This window comes from Patiria miniata, unplaced genomic scaffold (assembly GCF_015706575.1).
Source record: "Patiria miniata isolate m_02_andy unplaced genomic scaffold, ASM1570657v1 HiC_scaffold_24, whole genome shotgun sequence".
Lineage (NCBI taxonomy): Eukaryota > Metazoa > Echinodermata > Asteroidea > Valvatida > Asterinidae > Patiria > Patiria miniata.
The window spans coordinates 18442068-18467557 of NW_024037063.1; the positions used below are offsets into that span (position 1 = coordinate 18442068).

The window sequence follows — 25490 nt, forward strand, 5'->3', positions numbered from 1 at the left end:
GTCCGACAAAATCGCATCCCCTAACCAAATAAAGGCCCATTAGTCCGACGCCTCATAAGTCCGACGCCTCATAGGTCCGACGCCTCATAAGTCCGACGCCTCATTAGTCCGACAACGTAAAAACGAGGCGTTTAATTTGTCGGACTTATGAGGCGTCGGACTTATGAGGCGTCGGACCTATGAAGCGGAATTAATAAATTGTATGCCTCATAAGTCCGACGCCTCATAAGTCCGAAATTTCGGATTTATGAGGCGTCGGACTTATGAGGCGTCGGACTTATGATACGGCCCCACTCGGATGGCAGGTAAGGGAGCCGCTGGTACGTTCAAGTTTGACACCACCGAGGAGAAAGAGAAGGCTGCCGGCCAAGGCTAAGGCAGCTAAGGAGAAGGAGAGAATCAAGGCCAAGAAGGAACGGGAAATGAAAGCCAAGATTGCAGAAAAGCCAAGAAAGCCACAATGGTGAAGAAAGTCAAGAAACCCGCGCCGAAGAAGTCACCCAAGAAAGCTGCCAAGAAAACGCCATCCAAGTCAAATATACATCTGTCAAGAAATCCTCCACCAAGCCATGCCAGCCAAGTCAGCCGAGCTCAAGCCAGCCAAGAAGCCAGCTAGCAAGAACACATCGAGCAAGCAGAAGAAAGTGTCGGCCAAGCCTTCGAAGAAATCATCAAATCAACAAACTAAAACCAAAACGGCTCTTTTCAGAGCCACAACATTTTCACAAAAGAGATATGAGATATTCGTGTCTGCAATTTGCATTTTTTTTTAAATTTTATATTTTTCATGATTACTGTTTTTGAGTTTTCGTATAAAACCCCCACCCCCCCCCCCTCTCCCCCAAAAAAACCCAAAACATCATTGCATGAAAATAGGATATTTTCACCCCATAGTATATTCCATTCCGCGCCAGGGGACAGCGCAAAGGGTGAATAAAAAAAAATGATATTCCAACCTCCTGATTCGGAGTACTCTAACCCCCCCCCCCCCCACACACACACACACACGCTTAATTGCACAGGCGTAGAAGTGGGGACGCGGCCCCCATCCCCCATTTGCCCCCATCCCCCATTCGCCCCTCCCCCCGCCCCTAACTCCCCCTTCCCCAGGGTCTGGATAATGGTGCACGGAAAAAAGGAAAAATTAGGAACAAAGGAAATTTTATCCCCGCCCTGCCCCAAGGGGTCGGGATAATGGGCAAGGCCAAAAGGGTCAATAAAAAATGTGCATGGAGTGTTCCCGGTGCACCGCCCCCAACCTCCCCACCCTTCCAACCTGCACTCCAACCCGCGGGCCTCCCTCACCCCACCCACTCAACCCCGTCTCGTCGCTTTGGGATAGTATAAGGGACGAAAAAAAAGGCCATCAACAAACGGAATCCTTGCTTTGTAACGCTTCTTCCATAGCTCCTGCACGGGTGCATGTCTATGTTCCCCAATTCCGATGTTCCCCAATACCATGTTCTCGAAATCCTTACCAATATAACCCTAACCCTAACCCTAACCCTAACCCTAACCCTAATCCTATGGATTTGGGGGAACATGGTATTGGGGAACATCGGGTAGATCCCCTGCTCTGCTGCACGTACGTACTGTATACTGATCATTCGCAATTTTTGGCAGTTCCTTCGAAAAATTTCCATGCATATTGCTCGCGACCATCGCACAATCAAACTGACCACCCACATGTGGCACACCATTCGACAGCTAAAATCCTCAACTATTCGAAATAAATTCATTTGAATTTGAACCAAACACTGGAAAGAAGACAAACGGGATGGAAGAGATGGACTCCTACTCCTAGCGAGAGTGGCCGAAATTGATCGACGACGATGTCATGCGCGTATTAAAGCAACAATTTGACGATTGCGTCATACAATTCGGCGCTGTTCACCTAATTTGCATACGAAGGTTTCTGTGAATAGTTTGTCGTGGCCCCCACCCTCTGCCCCAAGGGTCGGAATTATAATGCAAGGACCAAATCAAAAGAATATTGAGAAATTCCAGGCCCTCCCCATCTGCGGCTCTCCCGGGGATATTCAACCCTCCTGGTTTGGAGTACTATAACCCCTCCACCTCTCTCTCCCCCTCCTCTCCCCCCCCCCCCCCCCCCGTCTCTCCCCCCCCCCCCCCAAGAGCAGCACGTCTTAAGATTAATCGCTGGAAGAACAGGAATGATATTCCATCCTCTTTGTTTTGGGAAATCCAACCCGTCTCCCCCCCCCCCTCCACCCACGGGTATGCAGGTCTGAATAAAATCACTTGAAAAATATGCAATCCTTTGTTTGGTAAATCCACCAGCCCTGCCCACTCCCACACCCACCCACTGGGCATCATGATCTGGAACTGAGAATCACTGGAAGAAAATCCCCCGACCCCCAACAACCCCTACCCGGCCTCAACCCCCCCCCCCCCCCACCCCAACCCAGTCCCATCTCGCAGTAAAAAAGAAAGTCTGGTCGGGAACGTAATTGCACCACCACCGTAAAAAGACAAAAATCACTGTTGGAAAACAAATTTCAGCTTTCTTGGCATGGCTTGAACCGCACACCCCGCCCCCGCCCCACCCCGGGGGTCTGAATATGATATCCAGGACAGGGGAAATGAAAAATGAAAGGGGTAGGCCTACTCCCAATAATATAATAAAGGTGCATCATTCATCAGAAAACAAAACATCTTGCTTTTTAGATTAATCTTGTTTTTTTTATTAGAACGCAAGCGGTGATGGCGTGATCAATTGAAAATCATTTGCAATTTTTGGCTGTTCCATCGAAAAATGCCAATGCATATTGCTCGCGACCATCGCACTATCAAACCGACCACCCACATGTGGCACACCATTCGACAGCTGAAAACCTCAACTATTCGGAATAAATTCATTTGAATTCGAACCAAATGTTGGAAAGAAGAAAAATAGGATTGAAGAGATGGACTCCCAGTGAGATTGGCCGAAGACGATGTCATGCGCGTAATAAAGCAAGAACTTGACAATGACGTCATCATGAGCGGAGCTGTTCGCCTAGTTGCATACGAAGGTTTCTGTGAATAGTTTGTCGGGGCCCCCACCCTCTGTCTCCAAGGGTCGGGATATAATGCAATGACCAAACTCCGCTGGATCGACGGCCTCACCAGATGGAGCGGTCTCAGCGTGGATAAACTAACTGCGGCGACCCTTCAGCGAAGGAAATCACCCCTTCACCAGTCACACAACCCAGAAGAAGTGGACGGTTGTTGCGTCAACGGGCAGTAGCCTACGACGTCTGATGATGATGATGATGATGATGATGATGATGATGATGATGAAGATTGGGAAATTCCAGGCCCTCCCCTTCTGATGCTCCCCGGGATATTCATCCCTCCTGGTTTGGAGTACTCTAACCCCCCAGTAAAAGAAAGTCTGGTCGGGAACGTAATTGCACCAAATTAAAAGACAAACTTCACTTGTTGGAAAAAAAATTTCAGCCCTCTTGGCGTGGTTTGAACACCACGCTCCGCCCTCCCCCACCGCCCCACCCCCAGGGTCGGAATATGGTATCCAGGGCAGGGGAAAGGAAAAAAGGAAGGGGTATTCCCAATAATAAAGTCACATCATTCATCAGAAAACAAAACATCTTGATTATTTTATTAATCTGGGGTTTTTATTAGAACGCGCGCGGTGCCAGCGGGCCGGATATAGCCGGCGTGATCAATTGAAAATCATTCGCAATTTTTAGCAGTTCCAGTGATAAATTTCCATGCATTTTGCTCGCGACCATCGCACTATTAAACCGACCACCTTCTTGGGCCACACTATTCGCAAGCTAAAAACCTCAATTACTCGGAATTAATTAATTTGATCTCAAACCAAATGTTGGAAGGAAGAAAAACAGGATTGAAAAGATGGACTCCCTTGGACAATACGAAGTTTGAGTTCCAAAAAGGAAAACGCTAAAACAATATTTTAACTGTCAAAACTCACCCTTTCATTTAACGATTTTGACGCTTTCTTCGGCAAAAGGAAGTGGACATCATTCTGTTGCTTTCAACATGTAAATTTCTGGCATGTGCATCCTCCGATGTAGGCCTACAATGATATTATTCATAAAACTGAAGGAGTCTGGCCGAAAATTGGCCGAAGTAGATGGCATGCGCGTAAGCAAGAATTTCATGATGATGCTATAATGAGCGGCGCTGTTTACCTAATTTGCATATCAAGATTTCTGTGTTGGTGGGGGCCCCCACCACCCACCGCCCACTATAGGGTCGGGATTTGTTGCAAGGACCGAAAAAAGAAAAGGAAATGTGAAATTCAACCCTCCTCCTTTTGAGCCCCCCCCCCCCCCCCCCCCCCGGATTTTAAGCTTCCTGGTTTTGAGTACTCTACCCCCGGCCCCCCTCTACACTCACGAGGCATCCTCCCCCACGCCCCCCCCCCCTCCACCGGCAACCCCTTATGTGCACTCCCCTTCCAAGGGGTCCTGATATGGTGCAGGTGTAAGAAATGAAAGACAGGAAATATTCCATTATCCTGGTTCTCAGTACCCCCCTCCCGTTCCTTCCCCCCCCCCCCACCCAGGGGACCCCACCCCGACCCTCAAGGTGTTGGGATATATGCAATGGCCATTCAACCAAAGAATGTGCATATTCCACCCACTGTGTCTTTGTTCCCCCGCCCTCCCCCCCCCCCATCCCCTCCCCCTCCCCCTCCCCCACCCCACCTGCAGGCCTCCCCCACCCAACCCGCGGGCCATCCCCACCCCAACCCACCGCCCAACCCCGTCGCATCGGGATACAGGGTAAAAGGGACAAAAAAAAAGAGACACACACACATTTCATCAAACGGGATCCCTTTAATCAAACGGGATCCCTTTAATCTCCGTAACCGTCTTCCACTGACCTATATGTTTTATATCTCCTGCACGTTGCACGTGTTTATATCACGTGATTACTTCACTATCATTCGCATTTTTGGGCAGTTCTAGCGAGCAATTTTTATGCATATTGCTCGCGACCATCGCCGTATCAGACCGACCACCCACATGTGCCACACCATTTGAAAGCTGAAAACCTGTTCTATATGGAACTAATTCCGGTTTTTCTGAACCAAATTCGAGAAGACAGAAATTTAGGAGTTAAAAGATGGACTCCCTCGAAAAATAAGAAGTTTTGGTTCCTAAAAAAAAAAACCGCTAAAAAATGTTTGAACTGTCAAAACTCAAGCAATAATTTATCGATTTTGACGCTTTCTTCGGCAAAAGAAAGCAGATATCATGAGCGTTTCTACTGTAAATTTCTGGCATGTTCACTCTCCGATGCATAATGATTTCATTCATAAAACTGAAGCGAGTCGGGCTGAAATTGATGGCATGAGCGCAAGCACGAACTCAACGTTGACGTCATAATGAGGGGCGTGTTGACCCCAATTTGCATAGGTGAATTTTCGCGATAAGTTTGTATGTGCTTCAATCTTTCTGGAGTCCATATGCACTCGTGAAACGTCTGGTGATGGCAGCCATTTTGAATGGGACAAGAGATGACCTCAAGCTGTGACGTCGCGTGTATGCAAATTGCTTGTCGAGCGCGCGAGGGCGCGAGTTGCAAATGCGACGGCTGTTTCCTGTACCATGCATTTATCGTCAGGGGGCCACGTGCACCGATCTCTATTCAGGATCTACGGCACAGGAAACAGCCGTCGCATTTGCAACTCGCGCCCTCGCGCGCTCGACAAGCAATTTGCATAAACGCGACGTCACAGCTTGAGGTCATCTCTTGTCACATTCAAAATGGCTGCCACCACCAGACGTTTCACGAGTGCGGGCTCCAGAAAGATTGAAGAATATCTCGGAAAATGGAACATTATTAGACCTAAGCACATGCTAAGCATCCCAGAAGTGATAGGAGACATCATAGAATACAACCATAAGAAAGTAAGAAACTGAAAATGTAAGAAACTGCCCTGAATTTTATGAAAAACTTCGTCCTCAGTAGCGCGCGGTACCACGGTGTGTGGCCAGAGGTTCAGCGCAGCATACCGACGGCCACACTAGTTGGGCTAGATTTTGCACAGCTCTGATTTCAAAGCGAACTTGAAGTTGAACTGATGATAGTGATAACCTCAGGATTCCAAAATCACAATTCATGGCAGTATATTAAATAATGGTGGGAAAAAAATGTTGCATTGCAACCTGACGCCACTTCCGCGATTGTGTACAAAGTCTATGGACATGCTGGAGAGTCAAGAAAATTTTCTAAGTATTTCCTAACAAAATTGGAAATATTTCTCAGTCCCAGATTCATGTCTTAATACTCTTATCATCATTTTTGCAATGAATGACCTTAATTGAGATGATATATGATCAAGAAAAAAGAGGCGTCAGGTTGCAACATTTTTCCCAATGGTGGTCTTTGGTATTTGCAAGTAAAGTAATGACCTAGCTTGAGCTACTCCTAGAACTATGAGGCTCCGCTCACGCGGAGCCTCATAGTTCTAGGAGTAAGCTTGAGCATGTTGAGCATGTTGAGTAACGTAACTCCAGCTGACATGCTCATATTCATTCACATGTAGCGCTGGAGATAAAACCAGGGCGTGATAACCGCCAAATGGACATGATGGAGCTGATTGTCCTTTTCCACCTCATTATCTCACCCCAGATTCCATTTACATACCTCATCATACATTCAGCAGTCATTCATGAGGCTAATGATCGACTTGAAACTGACAACAACAAAAAAAGATATGAAAAATATTGATGATTTTGTTGGCTTGTCCATTAAATACGTCCCGTATCACTGCTGTCGTCCATGATGTTTGGTTAATTTTGCTCACGACACAATCATATGGTGGCCCTGAAGGGACATCACGCATCGAGATTTCTGCGCAGATTTCTGCGACATCGCAGAAAAAATGTGCGACATCGCAGAAATCTGCGCAGAAATCTCAAGAAGCTTACGTTTTTCTTTTCAAAATGCACTTCGTCAGGAAAAAAATAATGGGAGACTAATTTTACATACTTGGCTATTCTTAAGGCACAGCCGTAACGGCAGGGTGGGGGAAGGAGGGGGGGGGGGGGGGGAGAGGCGGGTGAGATTTACATCCCAAGGTATCATGTTTACTCTTTTTTTTGTCAAGGTAATACAGCAAGTGCTTTGATGTTTTAGTAGATGCTTTTCCTTTTTACTCAGGTCCTTAGCCAAACTATCTCCAAGATAGAGAATATCACTAAAACAGGCTGGAGGCTACCGCAATCATGGTTCTTAAGAAGCGCAAACATAGCACCAGCCGGCTTGAAGACGTCCCGTTAGCTGATTATGGCGCTGACGAAAACATCACCGACAGCGCCAAGATACAATGGGTCAACCAACCATGGGTGAGTAATGTATCTTGCGAATTGACCAATCAGATCACGACTTTTAGTCAGGTGACCACAGTAGCTTGGTCAAATTCAGTCACAAGCACTGTGAGAAATGTACACAATCCAAAGATGGGCGGGGCTTGACAGTGTACATTGACCAATCAGATCATGACTTTTAGTCAGGTGACCACAGTAGCTTGGTCAAACTCAGTCACAAGCACTGAGAAATGTACACAAACCAAAGGTGGGTGGGGCTTGACAGTGCACATCGACCAATCAGATCATGACTTTTGGTCAGGTGACCACAGTAGCTTGGTCAAACTCAGTCACAAGCACTGTGAGAAATGTACACAATCCAAAGGTGGGCGGGGCTTGACAGTGCACATTGACCAATTAGATCATGACTTTTAGTCAGGTGACCACAGTTGCTTGGTCAAACTCAGTCACAAGCACTGTGAGAAATGTACACAAACCGAAATAGGTTTTGTCTTATGGCCGAATGCAAAATGTTTGAGGCCCATGGCTGGGGGAGCACAGCTTGTGCATGTCCCTGGGCAAGCCACTTTATCATGAGTTAATCCTCCTATGTAAACATACACTCTGTGCAAAGTTGTCCTTTCAATCATAATCAGTCAAGTGACTGTTGTTAACAGTTGAGAGCTCCCAGCCTACAAAAAGCAGGATTGACTGCCTGTGACTGTTTATGTAACTTGATACCAGTATGCTTTGACTGTAGGCGATTCATAAGGTAGCTGTGCCTACTGGCACCACTGGCCTGCTTTTGACGGTTGACTGAATTTGACTAGTCACAGTGCATGGTTGAAATATGATCCGACTGTTGGTGACTAGTCTGTGTAAAAGGCATGGCAGGGGAAGAGGATTGATGTTTTGACTGTCTGTGACTGTTCAGACAGCCTTATGTAGAATCTAATGATGTGTTTGAATTGAACGTAAGTACTAGCAGTCGGAAAGGGTCTTTTTGGTTTTTTGTTAATATGAATTGACCGCTGAAGAATCAATTTATGGTATTTGACTTTCATTTCTAGGTACGAGGCGTGCTCCGTGGTATGGCAATCATCAGCTTCATATCCGTCAGTTGTAACACGCCAGAGACGTTCCAGCACCTGGCCGAACTTACGTACATCACGTTTGTCACGGATATCATCGTATCGGTTATCTTCACTGCCGAGATGATAGCCAAGATGCACATGAAAGGCGTCATCCGTGTAAGTACTGGCACAACTTGCAATTAACTGTTAGGGCCTGTCGCAGTTCATATCCGGGAAGAGTTCCGCACAAGTTGCGGACATTGGGTGGACACGTGGCAGGATTTTGATCAACTTCCCCGCAATCTTCCCGCAATGAAGTTATCAGTATTGGTGAGTCAAGCAGTTGCTGATGAAAAAATCCCCGGAACGTGTCCGGGACAAATGAAGAGCTTCCTCCGGACAAACTGAATGATTCTACCCACAATTTGTCCAGGAATTCGTCCTGGATACAAATTGCCCTTATTGTGAAGCCGCAACTGTACCGTCGGTCCCAACTTAAGCTGGGACTACCCCAACTGAAGTGATAGGGCCGGCCCAACTATAGCTGTCCTGGGCACAACATAGTTTTCACGGCAGCATTCATCAAAAACGTGTCCATTTACCATTTCAACCATGTTGCAAATTATACAAAATAAGTAACTAAATATAAGTTAGTTTCTCTTGCCCGTATTTGCAGCATGCGTAACCGACGGGAATGTACAGCATTGAATGCACGTCCTTTAACGTGCCGTGCACGTGCACGAAGTGACAGCGTCCCAGTTGGGCCGGACGAACTGCAACACTCGAGTTGGAACCATTCCTATATAAGTTGGGACCATCCCAACTTAACCCTAACCCTGCCAGACACAACACCATGCATCTGGTTAAAAAGTCTGTGGGACCTTGCTGCATTGAGCCATCAACACCAGTGCATGAACGGCCAATTCTGAGACAATGAGAGCTAGTCCCATTGAACAATGCTACAGTTGTATCCTGCTACAGTTGGTGACCACAAAGTCTGAGGCAGTTTGGCCTTGAGACTTTTGACCTGATGGATCTTGCTGCACTGGGCAGGCTTGTCATTTTGACAAGTGTTGCATGTTGCTGCATTTGGCAGGGTTTCTGAATGTGCACAAAACAATAGCGTCTTCACGTAAACGTCAGTTGTCATCGGCAATACATTCCAATATCTCTCCCAGTGGTCTCCCCCAACTCTCCCTTTCTTACCGTTGAGGGGTTACTTGTGCACGGAGCCCATACTGCCCAAAACCACAAAAGAACTTCATAGTCTTATGGTTCATCAAGGAATAAATACAGTGTTATAAAATGTAATGCAAATGTTAATGTCTTCATTGAATTCAATTAATTTCAAGTCTTATGCAAGTTTGTTGTATATATTTGCTCCATTGACAGGGTGAAGCGCCGTATCTCAAGGACAATTGGTGCGTCTTTGACGCCATCATGGTGTTTCTTGTCTGGGTCTCGGTGGTGTTACAGGTAAGTCCAAGAAATTGTACTGCCTAAAGTTGTAGATCATTTGTCATTTGTGCATTTTTTTCCTTAGAAGCAACAAAAGTGCACAAAATCTAAAGACGGGTGCTTAACAACTAACCTGATGAAGTTTTAGCTCAGTGAATGCTGTGTATTCCGAAAAAAACAATATTCTAGGATTTCGATTTTCAAAAGTTGTTGAGAAATGTTTTTAATTGCACCCGAAATCAGCTTCCGGGACATGTTCTCATTCAGCCGATTGCAGCTACGCGATGTCACGCACTGAACCGACGAATTATAGCAAGTGCGCGTACGTGTGCTTCGTGCCAACGCTTGCGTGCAGCCATTCACGCATGATTGATTTTCGTTGCAATTTGCTGAGTTTGTTTTTGACATGCTTTTTTTCAATACGAATAATTTCAAAACGCTTTTAAAAAATCAAACCAATACTTACGAGGGATAAAGTTAAGATTCCAAGCTTTAAAATGATATAAAAATAATGGCGGTATGTGCTTCTACACCGACCCTAGAGCCTCGCAAAAAAATGTTGCGAGTATTTTGGGACGGGCTGTAGTATACAAATCTTATTTGGATTTCCTGACCATGCATTAAGAATGTACATTTGATGTTATTATCTTTGAAATGTGTTTTATCAACTAGATTTCTCACTGTGTTTTGTTGTATTTTCCCCCCTAGTTTTTCCAATTGACGAATGTTGTGCCTGAAGTCACCGTTTTGTCCATTCTGAGGTCACCGCGCCCGCTGATCGCAGTGCGATGCGTCCGAGTGTATCTCAAGTTCCAACTGCCTAAGTCCAGGGTCATGTCCATTTTCAAGTACGTGCAAGTTGTCATCGGCATTTCCACCACAGTGCTCATACATTACCTCAATCTGACACTACGAAATAGTGCAGTTGTTGGTCACGATCAGTACGCTGTCGTCTGATCGTGCTGCATTATCTTCCGATCGCACTGCGCTGTTAGTCGATCCTGCAGACCATCAGATTATTGTGCTGCAGCAGTCGATCCCCTTTTGTTTCTAATTCTCGGCTCAGGAGGATTGATTTGAAAAAGTGAAGTAAAAATCTGAGATTTTCTACAGGATCGATCGTGCAAGTACATTTCTGCGAGATCGAGTAATTGCGCAAATCCACCGATTGTGCCGGTGTAGCATGAATTTAGGTTTTATGAAATAGGGACTCATTGATGATATTGCACATGCTCATGCATAGATAATTAGGAGAGGGACCGGTCACGTGAGAGGGTTTAACCAATAAAAGGGAAAAAAGAGTCCGATTTTCATTCAAGTCCGATTTTCATATGACACCGGTCTGTACATTATCAACACTAACTATGGGGTAGGAACCAGCCTGCCCCACGAGAACAGAAGTATTGTCTAGCGGTCAATAATTCAAATTGTAAGTAATACAATTATATAAATATGGGCCAATTTTTTTCGGTCAATGTCTCATTCAAAGTGAATAATTTCCCCAGCCTAATTTACTAGGAACCATACCCATTCTGACAAATTCCAACACCCACATGGGAAACTGCAAACACACACGCTGTTGGACTTAGTTTCTGGAGGTATGCCAAACCCAATGTAAAAGACCATCAGTTTAGGGGTACTGTACCTATCCGAACAGATTTAAACAAAACCTGCTGTTGAACTTTGATGGGTTGAGTTCGGTTAGGGTTAAGCAATCTATTTGTCGAGATGAAACTCGAAAATATCGTGTGAAACTCAACTTTAATTATGATGCTTTCAGACTTTGCTTGACTGATGTGATATTTTATGTTTTACTCGACCCTTTTCCATCAGACGATCTGGCCAGCAAGTTTGGAGTGTGACCATCTTTCTGGTGTTTTTCCTGGTCTTGTACGGAATGCTCGGGGTGCAGATGTTTGGTAGTCTCTCTGCTCATTGTGTGGTGGAAGGAACAACAAAAGAGTAAGTAAATAATATTATAACACCTCACCCGCAGATTCTGTGTCTTGATTGGCCGAGAGCGAGTCACATGACACTTTCTATTTTTGCCTTCTTTCTGTGCACGGCCAAAAGAACTATACCCGTAGCAACCAAAGTACTATACCATTAGCAACCAAAGTACTATTTCCACGGCGCAGTTTTTGAGTGCAAATGCATGCTGTTGTGCATGTTGCGCGTTGCGCGTTTTGTTCCAAAGAGAGCACGCCACAGAGTTGGGTTCAAACATTTCGCGAAGGGGTAGTTTGGAAGAGAGAAATACATTTTCTAACAATTTTGTACTGAAATTGAAGCTTATTTCAACTGTGTTCAGATTTAAATAATTAAAAATATTAAAACCAAGCAGAATTTATGGGTGAAGTGTTATGAAACAAATATTGAATGCTTTATCTCGTGGTGAAGTAAAACTAGCCTCCCTCGGTGATCCATGCAGCATTCTATTTCCATGGATCACCTCGGGAGGCTAGTTTTACTACACCACTTGAAGCATTCAATATTTGTATAATATGTGTTGCTTATAGCGCTTTCCACCTAAAGTAAGTCTAAAAGCGCTTCACAATCATTACCCCTGATCATCAGGCCATGAGATTTTGTTTGCAGCCGAGATCAACTTAATCTGGTCTCTACCTTCATAGGTACCCATTTATACTCCTGGGTGGAGAGAGGCAATTGTAGTAAAGTGTCTTGCCCAAGGACACAAGCACCATGCTCCTGGTCAGGGTTGGAACCCACGTACCATAGCGCATGGGTTGAACACTGTTACCATTGGACCACATGTAAGATGTAACAGGGACAAGACCAAAGTGGACCCCAAATTTAGGCCGGCGTTTATCTCTGTTCCTTAGCATGAAATGACAGAGAATATTCCTAATTCCCCTGGATGGGATGCTAGTCTATCGCAGGTTACTCCCCAGCTAATGCCGGTACCTATTTATACTCCTGGGTGGAGAGGTAGTTGTTGTAAAGTGGCTTGCCCAAGGACACAACATATAATAATAATAATAATGTGTGTTTATAAAGTGCACGTATCACCCAGTATTGGTGCTCTAGGCGCTACATCATTATTACCCCTGCTCATTGGGCCAATGAAACATTCCAAATACCATCTCAGCTCCCTGGGGAGTATACAGCTCCATGCTGCCATTTCGGCGCAAAGCAGCTAAAATCAATCACAATAACCATCTCTGCCATCACAGGTACCCATTTATATAATGAGTGACAAAGAAATAATGAGTGACAAAGTGCCTTGCCCAAGGGCACATGCACCATAGCCCCAGGCTGGAATCGAACCCACAACCTGCAGAATTACCCACAGACCACGAATTCAATGCTCCAGATCACAAGGCCACGGCACTCTAAAATAGCCGGCAGCTGGATTCGAACCACTAACCCTCTGATTATGAGTCACAAACTCTAATCACTAAAAGCCACGCTAGGCCACACTTATTGGGTACATTTTTTCCCGCCTTAACTGAAAGTTTTGCAACTTTCTCCGACCCTTTCTTCCCGTAGTACTAATTTCACCATGGATGAGCTCGCGATACCGGACACGCATTGCTCCATGGATACAAACATGGGATACCAATGCCACAACGGAATGAAGTGTATCAACAGAGACTCCTTACCGAGGGACGTCATGGGGTACAACGGATTTGAACACATTGGTAAGACGAATGAGATCACGAACACCTGCTCCTAAAGGGCTCCTTGCAATAAAATGAAGATCCTGGATTATTCTATCAATTCCCGCAAAAGCCAAGTTCAGGTCTCTCATGGTTCATTTTATATTGATTTTCAAAGACTAAATCTAGAAAGTTGTAGTCGCTTGTAATTTGACACCCGATGGCGTCATCATGACGTCAGAGTAATATGCACCACTCGGGATGAGGGTCGATATATGTTGAAAGTTACAAGTTCATACCATAAACTGTTTAGGAGAAAACCCACGGAGAGTTATTGTGCAGAAAAAAACAACAACATATTTCAGAACGATTCTAAACAGTGGTCGGGACCATTGTGCCAAACCACTCAAACAGTGGCACATTAAAAACTGTCCCTTGTGACCTCTTCGTCAGGCCTACAGCTATGGGGTCAAATGTCAAAGTAAGTCAAATTTCAAAGAAGCTCAAATCACCAAAGTAGCGCCGTCAATATGTTGGCCTCGGTCAAACATTAAAAAATGTCCACAGTGACCTCTTCATCTGACCTACAGCTATGGGGTCAAAAGTTCAAAATAAGGTGAACATAAATGCGTTGGCCCGCAGCTTCTGAGATCCGATCGAGCTTGTTTTTGGTTGATGTCTCATTTAATAGTGATTAACTTTTATATTGCTAGGAAAATTCAAAATAGCAATTGAAAAAAAAATGTGTTTTTTGGGGTGAAACTCAAAATAGCACAGGGAATGCATTTTTAATGTGGAAGTATCTAGCGAAAAACACTCTTTAAATGTTCTGTCGTTAGGAACGAGTATCTTCACGGTGTATGAGAGTGCGTCTCTCGAGGGTTGGGTGTTTGTCATGTATAAAGTCACGGACAGCTTCTCGTCATGGCGTGGCTATTTCTTCTTCGTCACGATGATCTTCTTCCTTGCCTGGCTTGTGAAGGTAAGACAGTTAGCTTCATTTGTGGGGCTACGGCTTAATTTGTGTGATAATACTGCTATGGAGTGAGCCATAGTCATAGCCAGTGATGCCTGTTTCAGGCACAGCTTTTTGGGGCAAAAATCTATCTTTCCTTTTTTGATGTGCAAATGTAGTTCTGCATTTACCGATTGCGTATCCGTGATGCATTTGCTGGCAATCCATGTTTATGTTAGCCTTGGTAAGGCATTCCGTCGATAGTGATCTGGTACACGGTACCCTGTGGAGACATGTGCATAATAGGAACAAAAGATTGTATACGTCTCCACAGGGCAATTTCTATGGGTGAATACGTCTCCACAAGGTTATCACGAAATAGAAATATGGATTTTACTCAAAAACTAAGAATTTCCAAGGTGTGTTTGATCTGTCGCAAATTGAAGTATTTTGGGATATTAAGTCCGAATTTCAGCCCAGGAAATTAATTCTGGTTACAATAGGAGCATTTTGAAACTACACTTTCAAACTCTAAATTGTTAGTACACTAGAACAAAGAAAGACTCCACAATGATACAAATTCCAGTATACATGCTGTTGTATGGCTTTACGATCGAGGATAGACACACAAAGGGAGAACAAAAGATGCTTCCAGTGTTTTCTATTCTACTGTTGGGCATTGCAAGGAGAATAACCACAAGAATTTTTATGTCATTAGTCTTTGCGATAATTATGTCATTAATCAAAGAGTACATGGTGTTTCATATGGGACAAAAGGGGACCTTTTCGTGGACTTACCCGGTATGGGGGCTGTGGTCAAATGGTTACGGTGTTCGACTTGTGTGCCGTGGTACATGGGTTCGAATCCTGACGGGGAACATGGTCCTTGTGCTCTTGAGCAAGGCACTTTACCATTATTGCTTCGTCCTTTGGATGGGACGTAAAGCCGTAGGTACCGTGTGTTGTGTAATACACGTTAAAGAACCCAGTAACACTTATCGCTATAAAAGAGAAGGGGTTTGCCCCGGTGTTTCTGGCAGTGGCTGTAATATGTGCTGTAGCACCTTATAAACCCCTATAAGGTGTTACATAATGGGTCTCGCATTTCTCATAAACTTCATTTACCTGTCTTTAACAAAATAAACATATTTACCAGCGCCTTGAGTACCTAATTGTTGGTAGATACGTGTGCTATATTAGACTCCGGTATTATTATTATTATGTGGACATATGCGCGATGCGTTTCAAAGAACTGATGTTTAAGCATCACGTCCTGCGTGCAGGATGACCCTATGCTAACTTGTTACAATTGAACATGTACCACTTTGACAGATTTTGTTGTTGTTGTTGTTGATGTTTTAGAATGTGTTCATAGCTGTGATCATCGAGACGTTTGCAGAGATTAGGGTCCAGTTCAGACAAATGTGGACCAGCAGCCGAACAGCCGAATCAGCCGTGGATTCCAAGGTAAGAAACCCAGAGACTCCCATGAAATAATCTCATTTAAAGATTGTAGACAACAGTTGTATTTGTCATAATTTTGGAAAGAACTAAAGGCCACCGACCATTGATGTCAGGGACCGGTTCCAGATTATGGGATCGAGTCCCCGTAACCAACTTTACAAATTACTTAGTAACTTCTCAGACAATGAAAAATTAAGGTTTTGAATGTTTTTTGTTGGGAATTTTGAAAATGAAAACCAGGCTACATGGGAAAACAAAACATATTTTACGTTTATGGCACTTGCAAAAGTTGCAGTTTGCACCGTTAAGCTATAAGCTCACTGTACACACTTGTTTCTTGCTGTATTGACGCACCGATGTACATTAATAGTATTAATAATAGTGGTATTTATAAAGCGCACGTATCCACCAGGACTGGTGCTCAAGGCGCTACATCATTATTATCCTGATCATTGGGCCCATGAAACATTCTAAATACCATCTCAGCTCCCTGGGGAGTATACAGCTCAATGCAGCCTGTTAGGCGCAAGGAAGCTAATTCAATCACAATAACCATCTCTGCCCACACAGGTACCCATTTACTCCTGGGTGGGGAGAAGCAATGTGTGACAAAGTGCCTTGCCCAAGGGCACACGCACCATGACCCAAGGCTGGACTCGAACCCACAACCTGCAGCTTTACCCACAGACCACGAATCTAATATCCTTAACCACGAGGCCACAACACTCCATATTATCATATGGACCTTCATGAACAATCATAAACGTACTTGCTTAAATTCAGCCAATCACATATTCCCATTCACAAATACCTTGGAGTCCTACAGTTTTAGGTTCTGGAAAAACTTTGTTAACAATTTCACAGTTGTGTACAGCATGGTATCACATTGTTTTTATTCCCTGAAGAATTCATAAAATCAAGTTCTTGGGCAGTTTGGGCATTACAGGAGCAATAGGCAGGGCGGGTTGAGGCGGTACATGGAGTTATGGATGATATTCTATTCATATCATAGGTGCTTCAAGATGACGGCACCTGCACGCCCTGGAAACTGACGACCGTGGATGAGAACAAACCCCGTGGCTTAGCCCCCCATTGCTGTCAGCTCATACTGCAGTCCAGGGCCTTCCATATGGTGATCCTGATACTCGTCATCAGTGACGCCTTGCTGGCGTCCACGTACAACATGCTGAACACATTGGCGACAGAGGAACAGAGTAATAGATATCACGATTTCCTCTACGCTGCCCAGGTAAGCTTTAATCAATTGCCTCTATCCGCTCCGTTCACAGGTACCCCCTGATCACCGGCAAAGAAAGCACAGTTAGGGGTGACCGACCGACGCCATCTTGCCTGACTGCAATTTTGCCGCGACGCGCGCGGCGGCCGTACCATCTACCACTGCGTGTACATAGTACAAATCACCTGGTGTACGTGCGTCACACACAAGGAACGGTGCGCGTCAACCAGCTAAATGTCCCACCCATGGGACGTCATTGCTAGGTAAAAGGGCGCCCTCTTTTGTTGGCGCACAGAACCCATGGGTACAGACTAGTAAATATACAGCCATATATCCCAGTGATAAATGCCTTCACTTTAAAAAAAAAACAGGGAAAATACCCACAACTTTCGAATGTGTTCGGGACACACATCAAACTAAAGCTTATTTCATTACCTTTTATTTTCTGTTCAACTTGTTTGACATGTTTGAGGGTTTAACCAATGACTTTGGGGAGAAATTTTATTCCAAAGATGATCGCCCTTAACCAGTTGGTGTCGGACGACGTAATAACACGCACTGGCTTTGTCTATACCCAGGCACGGATGACGGGTTAAAACGTCAAGATTGCCTCGACTGGCCTCCGGGTGACATCTAAACACACTAATCCCTCGTGCCTTTTGTACACACCCAAAGTCTGTGGAGGCGGACCGTGTGTTGATCTTGAATTGGCCGTTGTGCATGGCCTATTGTTGTACAATTTACGCTCCAGTGCACACCCCAGAGTACTGAAACATATGAGGTTTCGGCAAGAAATATCGTACAAATACTGATGACATAGCAGAAGTTGGCTGGAAAATTTTACTTTTTGCGAAAATCTAAATTTTCGGCGAAAATAATCCCAGCACGAAGTGGTTTAAAGTAACTGTGTCATGCAGAAAGTCACTGCAGCAAATCAGCACTGTGGAGAGCAGTGAAGCGTGACTGAATCTGCCTGCTTGCCCTGAGCTTAACCACACACAAGAATTGTGCAGGGATTTGAAGTGTTATCCATACTCCAGAGAAGATTACCTCAAAGGAATTTGAAGTGTGGGCGCTAACAAAAAGTGGTTTTGCAAAACTTGAAGGGTTACAAAGTTCAAAAGACTACGAGTGTTAATGAAGCTTGTGTCTGTTTTTTTTTTCCTGTCCAGGTGACTTTTACCGTTCTGTTTGACCTTGAGGTCTTGTTCAAGATTTGGTGTCTTGGTTTTTTTGGTTACATCAAGCGATCACTCCACAAGTTCGAGTTATGTTTGGCACTTGGTACAACCCTACATCTCTTCAAGGATTTATACCACACACAGTTAACTTACTTCCAAGTGAGTATATTAGTAGAAGTCAAGTCTGTCACGAGCTAATATGGCCCATCAGGCCGGCGTTTATCGCCGGTTTTTCGCATGAAACGACTGAGAATATTTCTACTCCCCCTGGATGGGATGTTAGTCCATCGCAGGTTACTCCCAAGCTAATGCCGGTAACCGTTTATACTCCTTTGTGGAGAGAGGCAAGTTGAGGTAAAGTGGCTTGCCCAAGGACACAACACATGACCAGCAGCATGTGACCTAGTCTATAGACAACACCAAAGAATGTTTTCTTTGTAATTTCATCTGAAGTTCAATGTCGAAAAGTTTAGCCAGAAATGTTTTACTTGTAAACTAAGATTCAGTGTTCTGTGCACTACCTATTTTATATCTTGTTACACTTTAATAAATATTTTTATTATTATTTATTTCTGGTTATGAAACCAAGGATTCCTCAAAAGCGCCCTAGGCACTGTAGCCCGCAAGCCTGAAGAAACCTGTGGAGAGAACACAATGAGAAGTTACAGTTTTAGAAGTGGGAGGAAAAGCCCAGAGGAATATTCTGGGGAAAACCCACAGAATCAGGTAGGGACTGAAAACCCAATCCACATGTGGACCAGAGCAGGAATCGAACCCGGGTCATAGCGGTGGAAGGCGAGGAAAGTACCGCTACGCCAACCTGACTCCCCACTCTGACAGCTCCCTGTACTACCCCAATCCGCCCGAGCACCCTATGTTTTTTTGTATTCATCATGGAATGAACACAGTGTAATCACATGATGTACAGGATCTAATGGTTAACTTTTTTACCTTAGGTTGTGCGCTGTGTGCGTCTGATCAAACTTTCACCGACACTGGAGGATTTCAGTCGCAAGGTATTTTCAGTTACCTTAAAGGATATAGTGTTAACCAGTTCGCGTCGGAGGACGTGGTAACACGCACTGGCTGTTTTTATACACAGGCACGGCTGAAGGATTAAGACGTCAAGATTGCCTTGACTTGCCTGTGGGTGACATCTAAACACGCTAATCCCTCGTGCCTTTTGTACGCACACACAAAGTCTGTGTTGTCTGTGGAGGCGGACCGTGTGCTGACCGTTGTGTGGGCCATTGTGCATGGCCTATTGTTGTACAATTTACACTCAAATGCACACCCCGGATTATTGAAACATATGAGGTTTCGGCAAGAAATGTTATACAAATACTGTTGAAATCACTCTTGCGAATAAGTATTTGTGGCATTTTGCTGTCAATTTTGCCTTTTGAAAATTTTGAACTTTTTGGCAAAAAATAAACCTGGCGCGGTGGTTAAAGGTAGAGTAGATCATTTGCATGTATTCAAAAAGTAACTGACTTATTTTTTGATAAAAACTTACTTGGTTTAAAGTTAGTAATTGCACTAAACTCCCTGTGAATTTATTCTTTCTGGCATGCTGTCATTTTGAAGAAAACAGTAAAAAAATGGTCATTGTGATGCCTTGTGATAAAGTATACAGTATCATGCGCTATTTCCACAGTGTAATAGTAAACCAAAAGATATGTGTAGCTGATGGCTTGCAAGGGGGGATACGCAATGTTTTAAATTATTTCCTGGAAATTAACCAACACTTTTTCCCCTCTTTTTTTGGGAGGGGGACCATGCCCCTCGTTGCAAGCAAATGATCCTGTGTACCTTTACATAAGTGGAATGGGTTTAATAAAGTTAATAAAATCCAGTAGAAAATCTCCTTGACGTTAACTTTTTGCTTTATTTAAACTTTGCAGATCTTTGGACCATTCGTCAAGCTGGGCACGTTGATTCTATTCACCATGAGTTCTCTCATCATTGTCTCAGTCATCAGTCTTCAGCTCTTCTGTTGCATCGAGAACCTCAATCAATTCAAAACGTTCCCGCATGTAAGTAAATAAATTAAATAATAATAATAATAATAGTAATAATAATAATAAAGTGGTGCTTATATAGTGCTTTATACCAAAGGTCTCAAAGTGCTTCACAATATTACCCCTGTTCATCAGGCCATGAGACCAGTTTTCTGCAGCAGCTCAAGATCAGTGCAATGTAGTCTCTACCCTCACAGGTACCCATTTGTGGTGCGATCAAGCTAAATGAGTCGATTGTCGACCCTGGTCAATTGTTTTTGTTACAGAGCACGAGAGCACGATCTTAGCATTACTGCTGTGAAAACCACATGCTAATACCATCTTTAGTTCAAAAATTATGGAAGTCGGAACACCAAGAGATGTGATGTGATGAAATGGCCCTATTTTGGCCTGAATCTCCAAATGAAAGTTCATGACAAACGACTCATATAGCTTGATTGCATTACATTTGTACTCCTGGGTGGAGAGAGGCAACTGTAGTAAAGTGGCTTGCCCAAGAACACAAGCACCATGTTTCCCGTTAGGTTCAAACCCACTTACCATTGCACATGAGTGGAGCAACAAACCATTGGACGACAGTGTTCGATACCTAGGTCTTGAATAAAGTTAAGTTTGTCACAAGCCAATATGACCCATCAGGCTGGTGTTTATCTCCAGTTTCCTTGGCACGGAACGACTGGGAATATTTCTATTCCCCCTGGATGGGATGCCAGTCCATCACAGGTTACTCCCCAGCTAATGCCGGTACCTATTTATACTTCTGGGTGGAGAGAGGTAAAGTGGCTTGCCAAAGGACACAACATATGACCAGCAGCTGGATTCGAACCCCTGACTCTCTGATCATGAGTCACAAACCCTAACCACTAGGCCGCACTCCCCATCAGCTCAAGTCTTGGTTCAGCCAATTTTCTTTGCTTAAAATCATTTCCAGTGACATTTGCAGCTTTTTCGAAAAAAAATCCTGCAAGAATATACTCTCTATTTATACATGATAAATAGAGAGTATATTCTTGCAGGATTTTTTTTCGAAAAAGTAATTTTCTGAAAAACACGAAACAATCAATTCTTAAATAAGAACGTTAAATATATTTAATTGAATAACTAATCCTGAAGCAGTTGCTAGTCGTTATGAGTTAAAAAACATACCTTTCCTTATTTTGTTGGTTTGTTTGTACAAAATATCTTTTTCACAAGCACTTTCCAATTACTATCCGTGATATTGGACTGATTCCTGATTGGTCAAGAGTGCTGATGTTGTGCTAACTGGCCAATAGCCTTTGACTTCATTGCATAAATTACTGCATTATCATTAATTATGCGAGAGAATTCACGTGTCTATACAAACATTCGTCTCTTTTCAAATATAGTTATCAGTGTTCGTATTCAGTTTATGTTGCTTCATTGTGATGTTGCAGTTTTACTTTATATTTTTTACTGATGATCATGTATCTGTGTATGCGGTGTGGGTTCCCCACCCCGTATCGTCACCATGTCTGTCCCTCTAGGCCCTCATGTCAATGTTTCAGATCCTGACCCAGGAGGGTTGGATCGAGGTAATGAATGAGGCTATGCTTCATGCCAGCGAAGACGTGACTATCGCAATCGCAGTCTTCTTTTTAACGTACCATCTTTTTGCGTATGTGGTAAGTGTGTCAACAGAGGGCCTCATCCTCCACAAAATTCACGAGCGAAGGTGGAACCAAGGCTGCAGTTTATGGTGTAATGGCACCCACAAGAATTTCCTGAAAATGTAGTGGCTATTTTTACGGAATCAGAATTTTACAGAATTTTGTGAAATCTTGGATTTTTATTAACGAAGATTCTTGAGTGGAACTTTACACCATGAACATCTTTGGTCCGCCTTGCTAGGGTCGTAAAGGATGTTTGATATTTTCATCCTTTACGAATCCTGAGAAACTAAAAAATGCCTGCTTAGCAGATAACATCGCTCAGGGGGAAAACGTCAAAACATCCTGATTTTGTAAACTGGCAGTTTAAAAATTGGGATTGATTTGAAGTTTTTCCTTAACTAAATCGACCGCAATAATAAGAATAACACATTGTTTTTATTTTCTTCTTGTTCCTCTTTTATTCTCTCTGCTTTGATGCCTTCTTCCCCCGCCCTTCCTCTAGGCCTTCATGTCCATGTTCCAAATCTTGACTCAAAAGGGCTGGGCCGTCGTCATGTATGAGTGTATGCTTGCAACCGATCATAGCCTGGCCCCGATCATAGCCATCTACTTCATCACTTATCATCTGTTTGCCACAGTGGTAAATATACATACCATCTCAGGTCCAGTAGAAATGAATGGGTGTTTTAGTGTTGCATTGTTACTAACAAATAGGTTTTGTCAAAAACAGTAGCCATCTTGGTCTGGTTCCTGGAAGTCACAGTTAGGATCTGTGTGACGCTAGTAATAAGCACCAGACTATTTTGGAATTTATTTTGCCCTTCACCGATGTGAAAACACCGTATACTCAGTGTGTTACCGCCCGAGTTAAAGTTGGACAAAATCACTCGGGTGGGACTCAAACCCACGACTTCCTGCTTTGTAGTGCAGACGTCTTACCACTCGACCTCTGATCTTAGAAATAGTTTTTTTAAGACATGTTGGAAGCCACGATGGCTGCTGTTTGACGAAGATCTGTACATTTTAAAGCTGGGTAGCACTTGAGGGCGCCCTACATTTTTTAGTCCGAATGCGTGTCGTTGCAGGGCGAAGTGGATGTATGTAAGAATGTACGTTTTCATATTGTGTCCGGGTTGGATCACATAGTTTGTAAGTTTGTGGGTGTTTTATTGTTCGTTTTTGTTGTTTGGTCGATATTGAATTTCTCATTTAAAATGTACCGAACATTGACAATGAGAGCTGCAAAAATGGCAGACAATATAGTCGAAATGTCGTCTTGTGTACGTGTGTGTGTTTCTTAAACTGATAACAGTGCATGTTTAAAGCATACTAACTCACATAGCGCTTGACTCTTTGCAGTGATTATAATTTTCCACTCAATACTAATAAAATAACTATCATTTTTATCTGTTTGGCATGTTCAAAATCAATTTTTCTGTAGTGCATATGGTTGCCACATTACTAACAGGCCCAAGCCCACCCCGTAATCCACAAAATAACTCATTTTCTGCTTAATTATTCCCCTTTTATCCTTTCGAAAACAAAGAAACAAGCTTATTAGGTTTGAGACAACAAATTTACAAGAAAATTCTTCACCCATTTGTATATTGCAAAACTTTGAATATAACTTGTCATTTTATGTTTCATGAGAAGATTTTTATTTTTTGGAATTTATTTAAGTAGAGGTTTTGCGATTAGTGGTAGTGATTTGGAATTTGCATGGATGTTATTAGAGATATGGGTTTTAGTTTTTACTTTTTGTAGTACCGAACGTTTTATTAGTGCAAGTATCTAGAATTTAGTGCATAGTATTGGCAAGGGAATAAAAAAAAAAAGAAGGTTGTTAAGGAATTTAGGCAAAACATAGGTCCCTTTTCCCCTTCGATTGCCAGTTGATGTTCGTAAATAGATGTAAATTGTGTGAAGAATTCCCATGTATAGGGCTGTGTATATTTGAATAATTGAGTATTAGATTATTCTAGCTTGGAGTTTATAAACTATTCGTATTGGGCTGTTTTACGACTGATAATGTAATAACCAACGGATAACATCTGACCAACCGATAATGTCACACAAATTGACCAATATTGTATCACTAACCGATAATGTAACGAAAATTGACTTTCTGTCCATTTTTGTTACATTATCAGTTAGAACTGATAATGTAACAACAATTGACTGATAGTGTAGAACATTTTACTACATTATTGGTGATTTTTTGTTACATTATCGGTTAGTGATACAGTATCGGTCAATTTTGGTGATAATATCGGTTGGTGATACGGTATCTGTTGGTTACTACACTATCAGTTGTAACATGCGATCAAGATTAACTTGCGCTAGCCTAAATTAGCCGCAGATCCGGATTTACGTTTACCTGCACTTGTTGAAAATTGACCAAGAGCTTAATAAAATGATATAAAGAAGAGGTAGCGGAATGGCTGATATTTGGAATGTCAGACAACTCGACCATTGGGAAAACTCGACTCGAGATAGCTTGACCGTTGAGACAACTCAATCATTATCTGAAACCTACCCGATCTCTTATGTCCACCCATCCCATCTGCCAGTGAATGGGATAGCGCCATCACTTTTCAAAACTAAAATAAGCCAACCCTGTCCAGCAACCCCAGCCCCATCAACCCAGCCCGATCCGACCGAGCCAAGCAGGCTTCCCCCAACCCGTAAGACACCACCCACGGCTGGACACAGCAACAAATCCCCACGGCCAAAAAAAAAAAAATTGGCATCTCCCCATCCCGTACCTGAGCGCCAAATGCTCTCTTTCTCAGCTTGCAAAACCCCAGCATAAATGGGAGTCCCAGCCGAGCCAAACCCAATTGTATCCTGTCAAGCAACCCCAACCCAATGATCAAACCCGAACACAACAAAAAATCCCCAGTAAGGCCTACTATGAATATTCCCCGAAGAATTACGAGTAGACTTGTCCCAACGGACGACTTGTCTTTCCATTTAACGCACATACGATCGAGTGGTCCCAACGGTCAAGTTGTCTCAACGATCCAGCTGTCCCAAGTCGAGATGTCTCAACGGTCGAGTTGTCTGACCCCCAATATTTGACTGATTTTAAAGAAGAAATTTGAAGGAAAAAAACATGGAAGCTCTCAGATCATGCCCGAACGTGGCTTTTGACCAAAGTGTGGAATTTAACAAACAAAACCACGCAATTTCAAACAAATAAAAGAACAACACGGACCTTTTTCATCATCTCTTCGAGACCACACATGTTTTACGAATATCTGAACAAAAAACAACGCTATTCATATATTCAGCGGATAATCGAATATTCAAATATTCATTTTCAACACAGCCCTATCCAAGTACTGCCTGATATATAGAGAGAGAATTGTGTCTTGAAATTGTGGTACGTGTAGCATTGTAAAGCACATGCACAAAATTATTTTTCTCTTTGTTATGTCTTTTCAAAGATTGAAAAAAGAAGTTACGTTTGTTGTGAATATGGCTGTTATGTACATGTAGTAAAGTGCACAGTGTTCGTAGTGCATTTGTTCGAGTGTTGTG

The 25490-nt window shown here is 43.3% G+C and overlaps 1 protein-coding gene across 5 annotated transcripts in view; it reads left to right on the forward strand.

Moving 5' to 3' along the window:
• LOC119732650 (sodium leak channel non-selective protein-like) overlaps positions 1-25490 on the forward strand; it is a 57799-nt gene that overhangs the window by 3123 nt on the left and 29186 nt on the right. For 4 of the 5 annotated variants that reach the window (XM_038206272.1, XM_038206276.1, XM_038206275.1 and 1 more), the window contains exons 2-14: positions 7162-7346; positions 8378-8557; positions 9773-9856; positions 10547-10686; positions 11672-11800; positions 13349-13500; positions 14298-14440; positions 15776-15880; positions 16890-17126; positions 18287-18454; positions 19252-19311; positions 20200-20331; positions 22450-22587. In XM_038206272.1, the coding sequence (XP_038062200.1) occupies positions 7227-7346; positions 8378-8557; positions 9773-9856; positions 10547-10686; positions 11672-11800; positions 13349-13500; positions 14298-14440; positions 15776-15880; positions 16890-17126; positions 18287-18454; positions 19252-19311; positions 20200-20331; positions 22450-22587 (1788 nt within the window). In that variant the 5' untranslated portion in view covers positions 7162-7226. Of the gene's footprint in view, positions 1-7161; positions 7347-8377; positions 8558-9772; positions 9857-10546; positions 10687-11671; positions 11801-13348; positions 13501-14297; positions 14441-15775; positions 15881-16889; positions 17127-18286; positions 18455-19251; positions 19312-20199; positions 20332-21821; positions 21960-22449; positions 22588-25490 lie in introns of all 5 variants that reach the window. The other variant, XM_038206273.1, reaches the window with a different exon arrangement.